Here is a 13008-nt window from a genome sequence, read left to right on the forward strand (position 1 = left end):
TAAATATGTACACACTGGTTTTTGTATTTAATTAGAGCATAGAAGAGGATTGCGCAAGCAAGAATGATAAAATGTATTTTAAGAGAAGTAATATTTTGTTTTAATAATTTAAAAAGGATACTCGACAGAAATTCTAACTATTGAAATAATATATTATTGATGCGTAAAACTATGTAGTAAACAGCTTATTCATTTAGTGCATGATCATTACATGGACAGCAAATCGCATCTGTGGCAATTATAGTGGATTACCCAATATCAAAAGTTGTTTATATAAAAAACTATTAATACTATGGATATATAATTATTATAATTAATATTATTAAGCCACTGTGAGATATATATTAAGACAAAAAAGCACGCGGAAATTGTAATTAAATTCCCCGAGTAAATGATATTTTTAAAAATTCTATTCTGCTAAGTTGATAGGACTATCTTTAATTACTATGCCAAATAAGAGCGAACTCTGTCCACCAGTTTATTTAGAGCAATGTTGTACCGATGTAAGTAGGTACACCTCAGTAGTGTGTTGCGAATATTACAATGGATCTTAGATCTCTTCATGATGACAATATTGAAAAAAGTGGATATGGTATTTAAAAATTGTCAGGCAAAAGTTTGAGAGATGGCAAGAGAGATCAACATCTCTCGCGAGCCCGTTCGAATGATTTTGGTGGATATTTTGGATTAAAACGCGTTCTTGCTTGAATCGTCTCGATAAAGCTAAATTTTTTCAAAAACAGTACGATTGTGACTACATTTAGAGTCAAAAACGCAATGAATACCATCGATCAGCCACCGCATTCCCCAGATTTGGCTCAGAGTGATTTTGTCTTTTTCCCGAAACTGAAATTGTCACTCCCTGGAACCCATTTTCAGTAAATCAAAAAGATAAAACAAAATTCACAAAGAGATAAAGGCCATCCCAAAAAGTGCTTATGAAAAGTATTTCGAGGATTGGACAATTCGTTGGCATGCGTGTATTACATCTGCTGGGAATCACTTCGAAGGCGACAAAATAAATAGTGATGAATAATTAAATATTTTGCATTTTATTTACAATTTCTTACAAAAACTTTCATATATCCTATACCATCAGCAATATAGTCATAGGTGGAAATTAAATTGAAATAAAAATCAAATGCTTACAAATGCATTTCTACTTATACATATATGTTTGTATAAAGCATAATAGTGATAATAAAATCAAATTGCTAAAAAAAATTGTAGGCACACGTCTGACGTCAACATCTAAATTTGTGGGTTTCCACTAACATGGCTATAGTATTTTGCGCTAGAGATTGCCTAAATCTATACAATAAATTCACCCTTTTTTCATTCTCACCACTTTTAGTCCTCTCGCCGCCTTTAGGTTAGAGGTATGTGTGTACAAACTTATATGACGTTTTGGTATCCTCAATATACCCTTAAGTCATTAATTTACTCATTATTATTCCCTATATATGAACTGTATTATGATGTAACCGCAAATGATACTTGTTGTCGGCTTTTCACCATCCTTTTTTTATGAGCTTTGCTTTGTTTTGGCCGAGGTGAGTAATTCAGCATTTCCACTTGACATCATCCGAAAGCGTTTAATTTTGTTAACGAAAATTTGTTGTCTTTACATTCCAAAATCATGGAATTTTTGCCAGAATGCAATTTTTTGTTTGTGTATTGTTTGTATTTACAATTGTGCTTAATGTTATTCGATCGTTCAGAAAATATTCTATATTTTTTCATTAAATTTGTTAAGTGCGGTAATATGAAACGACATTTAATATCTCATTACAAAGAAGGTTAAGTTACTATAAGATTGAAAATAACATATGGCATATTTTACAAATTCATAACAACTGAAATAAATGCTAATTTCTGCTCAAAATACTTGAAATCTAATTAAGTAGCTAGGTTTATCAGTAAGCCATTAACTTAAACGCCGAGATTTATAAAACCGAAAAATAATATTTCTCTCTAATAATGGACGATAGCCAAAAAAACTTTCCTTTTCATTAGATGTTCAACATATTTCTAAAAATAAATAAAAAGTAAAACTATTCCCTAAAAAGTGAAAAGAGCTGCTTCCGTACAATCTACAGACGGCCAAATTTATACTATCAACAGCTAGCAACCCCAATCGATCTTCAAACCAACCAGACTGCAACCAAAAAAGTATATTAACATCAAAACAACACATTTATTGTAATAGACGCATGCCGATGCTAGAGTTCTAACCTCGCGCGCCTTCGTTAATTGTTAGCGCGTGTTGCAGGATCTAATACAGTATAAAAAATGCATACACATATGCATGCGCCCTCATCTTTTTTGTCTCTAAGTTTCATTGTGTCAGTGCTTCACATCCCTCTATCCTATAAGTTTTCTTATTGAGCATTTATACGCGATGACTTTTGTTGCCCAAACTACTCGTAGTTTGTGGACGAGGGGGTGAAGAGGAAAGTCGGCTTGCTCGTAACGATTCCTTTCCATTTTGAAATTCTTTCAGTGGAACATTTCAAATGAGTATTTACGCTATGTTCAAAATTTTAAATATTATAATCTATTTCTTGAGTGCAAAAAAGAATGAATATGGATAAAAATTAGCTTATAAAAAAGCTAATAAAGCGTATAAGAATTTCAGAATATGATATGGAAGATAATGCAGAAAATCGCCCGTTTTAGAAGTTAAGTATTAGTATTTTTATTTTACTTTTCTTTCAGCGAGCTTAGGCTCAATAATGAAGGCGATTTGCAGATTTCCTCCTACGTCGTTTTATTGCTCAGGCAGATTTTTACCTTAGATATAAATGCTTTAAACATTTGAACTACACATCTTATGCTGCCTATAACAGAAGCTACCTTTACCAAAAATAAAAGTTAGTTATAAACTGTTATGAATTCAGATCTTTCTATGTTCGCTAGAATCGATCTGAATTACTTAAAGAATTTTGAGCGCGCCGTGACTTTTTGAAATATTGCCAAAATGAATTTTAACGTTACAAAATGCAAATAGCAACGCCAAGGGCATGGCATTGTATTCTCATGGGGTATTGTTGGGCAGTCCAATGAAGGACACCCGTGCACAAATTTTCTTGTTCATAAAGTAAACAGTTCACAATGTTTTCCAACATGTGAACCTCTATTTTACGATCGCATTGTGACCATTTCTTTTGGCAGTATGACACGGTTTTGCAAATTTTCATATTGAATAATTTCACTTCCAAACTGCCTGTACTGCATGTAGTTTCTTGAACAGTGTCAGATGGACAAAAGGCCAGTGATGATTTAAAGTACATTTTACCAATTGTCTGTCCCCTACATTTTATGTAATGTTACGTAAAAGTCGAAGCATAACAAATTAACAAGTATATTCTTCGAATCTCAGTTTCGCATGAACTAATATTTCGATCAAAAAAGGCAAATCGTAAAGAGCAGTAGTAATACAGAAAATGTAATATTTTCTTTCTATAAGGCATCATTAGCATTTCTACAAATTTCTATATACATATGTATATACTTATGTACATATGTGAATCGTTTGGAACTATTTATGAAGGTCTAAAAAAATTTAAATAATTCACAAATGTATAACATACATACGTACTTTTCGTCTTTAATACGAAATAAATTTGGAAATATTAATATTTTACCACTATACTTAAGAAAGCGTGTAGTTTTTTCAAAATTCCCTAAAAAAGTTTTACTCTCTACAACTTTATTGTTCATTTAATTTCAATTATTGACTGTAGCTTGAAACTTTCCGTGGCGATAACGACCAATTGTGTTTTTGCTTCAAACTGATAAGCAATGGGTCCACTTTTATTTAATTTCCGAAATGTTTCAAATATTTACTTTCCCCTTTCAAATGTACTCTATTTGACAAGTTCATTTCTTAATTATCGCTTATATTTGTACATAAATAAACGGTTTTAAATCAAATTTATTTAAATACGAGCATTATATACATACTCATCTATGTATGTACATACTTACACACATATACACATTTTGTTAACTTCTATGTAAAAGATTTAGTCTCGTAAAATTTTTCCCTGAGATGGGAGCTAAATTGAAGTTCCTAAAGTTGGCATAAGCCATCAAATATTCAACATGATTTACAGTTTGGAAGCAGTTAACACAGTGCAAACGATCAGCTGTTGTATATTTTTTTCACACAATTAGATAACCCTTTAGTTCAATGTTCAAACATTCTGGAATACATATATATTAAAACTAATAAATAATACAAACAGCATAATTATTAATTTTTGTTTATGTTTTTATTGTTTGAGTTTACGCGATAAGCCTGATAGTTCATATTTAGGAAACTAACCTAAGACAACACGCACAATAAAAATAAATAAATGTCAAATATTCAACCGTCGTAACCGGCTGAATTAGAGAGTGAATACAATCCGGTCAACTGTTCTTATGTTAAAGAAGCTTCAAATGTATGTCGCCATTTACAAATGAAATATTTGCAAAACTTTATAAAACAAGAAAAAACGTTAACTTCGGTTGCATCGAACGTAATATACCCTTCACAGGTGCATTTCTTTTAGTAACTATTCGTCCAGTTTGAATGGAAGCTATATGCTATAGGAATCCGATCTGAACAATTTCTTCGGAGATTACATTGTTGTCTTAGAAAATATCTATACCAAATTTCGTGAATATATCTTGTCAAATGTGAAAGTTTTCCATACCAGCACTAGATTCCGATCGTTCAGTTTGTATGGCAGCTATATGCTATTATAAGCCGATCTGAACAATTTCTTCGGAGATCACATTATTATCCTAGGATATAACCTGTACCACTTTTGTGATGATACATTGTCAAATGTGAAAGTTTTCCATACAAGAACTCGATTCCGATCGTTCAGTTTGTATGACATCTATATGTTATAGTGGTCCGATATCGGCAGTTCCGACAAATGAGCAGATTCTTGAAGAGAAAATGACGTTTACAAAATTTCAGAACGATATCTTAAAAACTGAGGTCGTATATATACAGACAGACGGACGGACATGGCAAAATCGACTCAGCTCACCATACTGATCATTTATATACAGTGGACCAATAAAGTTTACCTACATCTAGTTCTATTAAATTACGACACCTTTATTTGTTTTAAAATTAATAAATTTTGTGGTTTTTTCTATTCATTTCAAGATATGTATGTATATTGAACATTAAATATAGCATATCAAAATATCTTTTTTTTACACAAATAAAAAAAATTAATGCTAAAGCTCCTGTTGTAAATAGAAGTGGCTACTATTAACAGCCGATTTAAGCACAGTTAAAATTTAAATTTTTTTCTAAAACCGTATTCGAAAACATCGAATTTCTTCAAAATAAGGCCAAAACACTGGATTATCGACTCAGTGGGTCAAAATATTCCGAAATAATACTAGGGACAATAATAGCAACAAAATGTAGGCCAAAAACCGCTAAAACTATTGTAATTACTTTTGAATTATATAAATAATCATTGGTGTATGTAAACTTTTACAAACTTCGTGACAAACTTAATATACCCTGTTCATAAAAAGCAAATGAATACCATCTCCATTATTAGACGGAAAATTGAATTCATATTATTCTTTTGGAAAATACGTACACCCATCATAATTCTTTGATTTCCGATATATTTTGTAATAAGCCAGATATGGGTTTGGAGCTTCTCATATTTGGTGGTTTGGGGTTTTTAATGTTTAATTCGGTTGTCACGACTTGTGATTAGAGTTCATGCGTGTGACGTTTTTATTCTGGAGTTATCAATCAAATTTCAAATTTTTGTCATACAGCACACAGTGGTTCGATTTTGCACATTAATATGTGTGTTAAGTTTCCCAATTTTTAATTAAGGTACGAACGGACCAACATTCTGAATTCAATTCTGCTCATCATACTGATCATTTTAATATGTATACAATATATTGTCATGGCAAATCTTCTGGTTTTAATAACACCACGATTTTCCAATTGAGGGATTTTTCGCTATAATTAAGTAATGAAACTCGCTTATAAGTTATTGAAAGTTTATTAAACCTGAACACGCTTAAACTTTTAAAATAGATCAGTTTAGTTCTTGTTAAAACTTTACTCAATGGAACCCTTATGTAACTCCAATATATGTACATATGTATATACATACATATATATTTTGCAAATTTTTATTAATATTATTAAAACTCAAAAGGAACTACCTCCTTTGACATTATTACTATATCGAATTTGTATATCCTAAGGTACTGATTGTCTCCATACGTATATCAAGGCTCGTTAGATCTTATTCATATAATATAATACGAGTATGTATAATGAGAGTAATTTGGTAGAGAGTTTGATGCATCAATATATAAAAAATATCAAAATATACAGAGAGCAATAAAGTAGAGAATAAGATATGATAAAACCTATGAGTTGCGAGAGGCAACGTGATAAGTTAGTAAATAAATAATTTTTAAGAATGAAAGAGCGAAAATTCCGAAGTATGCACCCATTCTCTGCACGAAAACTTTAATACAAAACATAACATACAAGGATGTATTTAAATACTTATGTAGTACTATTGAGGAGAACATAGAATTGGAAGCACAAAAGTCACCATAAAACGACACAATAAAGTATATAAAAGATGCTCTAGAGCATGAGCAGAGACTTATATACAGTATACATATGTATAGACATATCCTAAGGTAAAAAATATTTCTATATACATACATGCATATGTACTCACTTCTTCAGTGATTATGCTCGTATTGGATAACCCAGAAAGTGTTGGTGAAGTGTTAAAGGAGGAGCCCCTTATATATACTATTAAGGGGGTTGGTTTTGCGCAAAGAGTGAACGAGTATATTGGGGAAGTACACAAACTTCGCTCAAAACTGTTTAAATACGATCTGTTCTGACGAAGGAGAATTCTCATAAGACTGGAAGAGAGTATTTGTGAATTACTTGTAACTGTCTAAATAATGGGGTAATTTTTGAGTTATTTAACAAATTCTTTGATGGAGAGTCTATACACTTGAATTAATTTAATTACGAAATCAGAATCGCTATAATTCATATGTATACAAAATTATATTAAATTTGCGCAAGTTAACTGCATATAAGTTACTGCATATAAATTTATAAAATATTTTTTATGATATTACAACATTTATGAATAAAGAATAAAATTACGGTTATAACTTATGCTACAAATTACAAGAACTAGACTACATTTTAGAAATGTGTTGCTACAAAAATTTGCGTTAGTTGATACATATTTTACATATGAAAATATGTACATACATAGATATGCATATGTAAAACCTTATATTTACATATACAAATGTTTATATCTTAATATATTCCGCGTAGGTTTATTTCTTATATTGTCTGCGACATACCTCCAGGTAGGATGTAACATAAGTCTTAAGCTAAAAGAGAATTGTTTTGAATAGTTATTAGAGCAAAAAAAGGTGCAGGACAACACAACGCCCATTAAAACGCCAATGCACGTCAATAACACAAAGAAAAGGTTGCACTAACTTGGTGATCTGCATTTTTTAAAAGTTCAAGGACGCTTCTTATAACAGGCATCATACTATACATAATATTACAGAGGTAAAAAGTTATACTTTCAAGGACTACTTATGACATTATTATTATATCAGAGAGGGTAAATGTTTTGAGTGCCTAAAGTAAAACAACCTTGTTAATGTCACTAAATAACTTAGTTAGTTGAGAAGATTTATAAGTGAGTGGGGATAATGAGTATGTTAGTTGAGCGAACGAAGTCTACCTGTACTCTTGTAGGTTTTCGTCTGTTTCGTCTGTTATTAATGTATTCCTTTATATGTTCGGTGTAAAATATACTTGATTATGTTAAGAGATAAGGTAAATAGGAAAAACTCTACTTTGCCAACTCGAGAAATTTCTGCTCAATATTTGAGTCAATTGTTCGTCACAATTATGATTCCTATTGCTGTCAATGATTCTCTCAGTTAATGAGTCAATGTGTGCGTGAAAAACAACCCTCCTTGTGAGTGGTTGTTTCCTTGTTGAATTGTTTCCATTGCACTCTGTTAAAATATGTTGCCTTTTCACTAAATGCTTGTGACTGCTGTTTGGTTACTTAAAGCTGAGCTACGCAACCGAATCATATCAGTTGTGATTTGGCTCTGGTAGTGAGTGGAGGTGAAGCTCACTTTTTTTTATAAAATAGTCTTTGACGAATTTTTCTACATTAGAACATTTGCTGAACTAACTTATTAGCCATCAATTACATATAAGACCCAAACAGTGTGCTATATTATCAAAAATTGTACAGATAAAAATCTCACCACAAAGTTCGATGTGACAGTACGCAAATTAAACACTTCGTTAAGAGAACTCGTCCGGTATGCACCACCAGTGAACCGAAAGAAACATCGAACAAAAAAATTAAATATCCCAGGAAAATATTAATACATAACTAAAAAAAAATACCTCATTATATTAACGAAATAAAATAATATACTAGGTAATAGTAAATTATATTAAAATATAAACTACCTCATCCACCATAATTTCTGTGAACTATATTCTTAAAAAAAGAAAATGAGTGGAATCTAACTATGAGACAATTATATTAATTCACGTACAAAACTACCTCTAAGTACAAAAAGTGCTCATAAGAAAATAATCAACAAGTTAACATAACAACCTCAAAATATTATTTTTCGGCAAAGAAGAGACAAGTGTTTTATTAAGTTCAAGTGCGGAAATTAAACAAATATAATTCAGCAATTGCTGAGTTAGTATCACCTATTAAAAGTAAATCGCTAGTAGACATAATGGCAATATCGATATTTCAGGACGCCCAGACACGAGGTGAGTATCTCACAATAAACGTTTATTTCTAATTGTGTTTTAAAATTTCCACAAAGAAGTATGTAACAAATATTAACAGCTAACGATTTTATTATGTTTAATATTAAGATTTTGTTAAATACGATGTATTATTCGTATATCCATTAGTATCTGTAACGCATATTAGCCTTCATTATTAACCCATTCGAGTTGCACACACAGCTTTACACCATCTGGCAACTACCCCTTTAATACGAGTAAAAAAGCGAACATTTCGATTGTCACAAGCAATAATAATGGCGCTGTACGGACCACCCCTTACGCCCACTCTTCACAGCATTAGCAAATAGTACAGATTGCCAATGAAAGATGTCAAGCAAACCGGCTAAGGATTACCCGCAGTTACGACATTTCAATGCACATTTCCATTATTTGAATTACTGATGTTGTCATTGTCATCTTCGTCATCATTATTATATTCATCAGACGCACATATTTACAACAACAATTCACACTCTTATTTTTAATATATACATAGTTTGTTGATATTCATTGTAAAGCCGGCGTTTAACTCGTTCTCACGCCCACGCTGTTTAGAATAGTTATATAAATGACTGAAATGAGCACAACTGAAACTCATCCATATGTATGCAAAAAAGAGAACACGGACTGCTTTCGCTTACTGGCTCATATCCATACGTACATACATATATGCATATTTACCTCACTCATCACCCTTTTTAGAGTTTAAGAGTCTTCTGCATTATTTGAGTGGAGAGTATTTCTCACATATGAGACCACATATCCTTAAATATAACGTTTTCTGTTATATACTGTTCGCACATTTTCTCTTTGTATCTTCGTATACTCTTCAATTCACCTAGAAAAATACTCGCATGCGAAGTTTTATTTATTTATGTGCGGCTTGACACACACATGCATAGATGACATTTTTTACACGCGTCTGTTTAATGTTTCCCAATCGAGGTTAAGTCCCAATATTCCCTATAATATTGTTCTATATTTCTCTTTACGTTATTGTTTGTATTTCAGTGGCACGTGTCGTTTTCGCAATTTCCCGCCCGGAAATGGGCAGTACTTTTTACCTTTAGGTATTTGAATAGGAATATGGCTCATGTTTAGTTTAGCACTAAGTTTTTCTGTAGTTACCTATATTTAACATACTTTGACCTAATCAAATGTTTTCCTCTTTATTTTAGGCTTAGCTGCGGCATTAGCTGGGATCAAACGCGAAGATGTAGATGTGCATAATGCTTTGTCCATGTCGCCGCCAATGTCCGCAAATACATCTGCCAACAATTTGTATCCCGGACTCCAGCACGCCGCCACTGCAACTGCTTTTGGTATATTATCGCCTTCACAACTATTAGCTGCAAATCGCCAAGCTGCTGCCGCACTTATGGCATCTCAGTTGTTTCCCCAACATCCTGCAATATTTGGTCAAATGTGGTCCAATGCGGTTCCTCATATTCCATTAAACACCAGTCAACATTCGCCACCAACAAGTCCACATTCGCCAGTTACAGCGACGACTCCCTCAAATGGCGGAAAACACAGCCAAAGTATATCACCCACATGTTCTGCACAAAGTGAACTATCTACAAAAAAAACACGCAAAATCGCGGTCAAGAAGGATTTGATTTCTCCTCCAATGGAAATGTCGATGAATGTTAGCGATTTGTATAGTCCTGCCGGTCCAATATCACCACCATCATCTGGCTCTTCTCCGAACTCAGCTCATGACCCCCATAACCGTGCCGATGCTACCATCGCTAATTCTGCGTCAAAAGATACCTCCCGTGACAAGAGCTTTACATGTAAAATCTGTTCACGGTCCTTTGGATACAAACATGTCTTGCAAAATCACGAGCGTACTCATACAGGTGAAAAGCCTTTCGAATGCCCTGAATGTCATAAGCGATTCACCCGTGATCACCATCTAAAGACCCACATGCGCTTGCACACTGGCGAAAAACCCTACCATTGTTCACACTGTGACCGCCAGTTTGTGCAAGTGGCAAATCTCCGTCGTCATCTGCGTGTTCACACCGGCGAGCGGCCTTATGCTTGTGAAATTTGCGACGGAAAATTTAGTGATTCAAACCAGCTTAAATCACATATGTTGATACATAACGGCGAGAAACCATTCGAGTGCCCTGAATGTCACATGAAATTCCGTAGACGCCATCACTTGTTGAATCACAAATGTGGTCAGACAACAATTTCCAGCTTACAGTCACCGCCAACTTCTCCAGATGCAGCACTAAGCCCCGGTGGTCTCAGTGGCGATTATGGGCTATGTGACCAGAAGTCAGTTATGGGGTCTAGCTACGGTTCGGAAGAGTCAATGGAAGTCGGTCGTCCCGCCAATATCTCGGTCTCTTCCTATGAACTTATGGAACATCATCACAACAGTCATCTCCATACCACTTCATCGTCCGTTGGTACTTCGTTAAGTATCGCCGAATCTTACGTAGACGATGAAGATGATGAGGAAACTCCCCTCGATCTATCTGAAAGTGACATGAGCATTGATGTTGGACGGAATTGTTCCAAGGGATCCCAAGACCTTTACCACATTTTTCGCTTGCCAACTCAAATCATGCATAGTGATATTCCTGAACAAACTGAACCTGAAGACCTGAGCATGCATCGAAACAACAATTCCTCTTCGATAACTTTTGCAACCAACGAGAACCCCTCATCTGAGTCTATGACAATGTTGCATGACGATACTGATTTTGATGACCTAGATGATGCCACCATGCACTATATGCGACAACATCATTTTCCCAATATAAAACAAACCACTCTAATGGAGTAGGAAGAGGTGATGTCAAGGCAGAAAGAGCAGAAACCATTTCTTTCAATATTGCGGGCAATGGGTGGAAATCCATTTTTACAGCTTCCGGCACTTCTACGCTCCCTAACGGCAATAATGGGATATAACGGTGGCCCTCGACCAGATATTCACCATAGTTGAAAAGTAAAATAAATCACACTTTGATGCTAGGTACTCTCCAAAATGAGCAGAGTTGACTTTGTTTCCGTTAGCTAGTACAACTTGGGCTAATATAGTATATCTACATTTGAGTATACAAAAGAATCAATATGAGAATTTAAACTAGTTATAATAGGGACTAAAATATTTGAATTGTAAATATATCTGTGTAGTTAATTGTTAAAGTGAGCTTGATGAATTCAACGACGCCTCTTGCGCTCAGTTGTCGTCCCGATCTTCCCTTTTAAACCCACATTGTTAAAAAACAGAAAAATAAATTAGAATATACGAGTATGGCTAAACTTTATTAGCCGACCTGAAGACGATTATTTATTTGTTACTCAAGCTGATTATATTAAAAGATTGTAAATATATGTATATGTAAATTACGAAATTCTGCATGTAGTAAAATAAGTATGTTGGCTTATTTATTTAAATTGTTCTTAAATTAAATCGTTATAATAAGTTGATGTATTTATGTTTTAAGTTTCAAACTATTTAAATAAACAAAATCAAAAATGACTTTAAGTTAAAACGAACTGAAATTATATTAATAAGACATTGTTTTTAGTTAAATTTAATTGTTTCCAATTGCTACACTTTAACGTTTTTTAAGTTTCCAAAGTTTGCTTTATTTATTCAAATATTTTAGTTTTACAAGTCATAAAAATATGTTTGTAATATTTAGATCAATAACAATGAATTAAACTATTAAAAAAATCAAAATTTGTTTTTTTTAATTATAATTTTTAATTATAATCATGAACATATTGTCTAGTTGGTCGATGGTGTTAAAATGACAAATCGTAAATTACTATAAAACCAATTACCTCTTTTACCTCTTCAAAAAACTAACGCTGGTTACAAAAGAATGTATGACAAAAAGAGATCGAAATCGATGAATTTACCTTTGAGAACAATTAAAATATAATATATAGAACTTAGGAATTTAACATTTAAAAATAGGGTATTATACAAAGTTATTTAACTAAGCAATCGAAATATTTTAATAAAAACAATAACCAAGCTATGTTTGAAAAATAAATAATAAATGTAATAATTATCATAATATTAGAACCTTGAAAAGTTCTATGAATTTGTACATATAAAAGCTTAAATTTAAGACTATGACAAAGTTGTATAA

The 13008-nt window shown here is 32.8% G+C and overlaps 1 protein-coding gene across 1 annotated transcript; it reads left to right on the forward strand.

The window, feature by feature from the left end:
• The first annotated feature begins 8194 nt into the window (after window positions 1-8194).
• On the forward strand, window positions 8195-12270 carry LOC126757267 (protein krueppel). Its single transcript, XM_050471041.1, has 2 exons — window positions 8195-8863; window positions 10063-12270. Exons 1-2 carry the CDS (start codon window positions 8827-8829, stop codon window positions 11685-11687), a joined length of 1662 nt encoding a protein of 553 aa, XP_050326998.1. The 5' UTR covers window positions 8195-8826; the 3' UTR covers window positions 11688-12270.
• Window positions 12271-13008: the final 738 nt, after the last annotated feature.

This window comes from Bactrocera neohumeralis, chromosome 4 (genome assembly GCF_024586455.1).
Source record: "Bactrocera neohumeralis isolate Rockhampton chromosome 4, APGP_CSIRO_Bneo_wtdbg2-racon-allhic-juicebox.fasta_v2, whole genome shotgun sequence".
Classification (NCBI taxonomy): Eukaryota; Metazoa; Arthropoda; class Insecta; order Diptera; family Tephritidae; genus Bactrocera; species Bactrocera neohumeralis.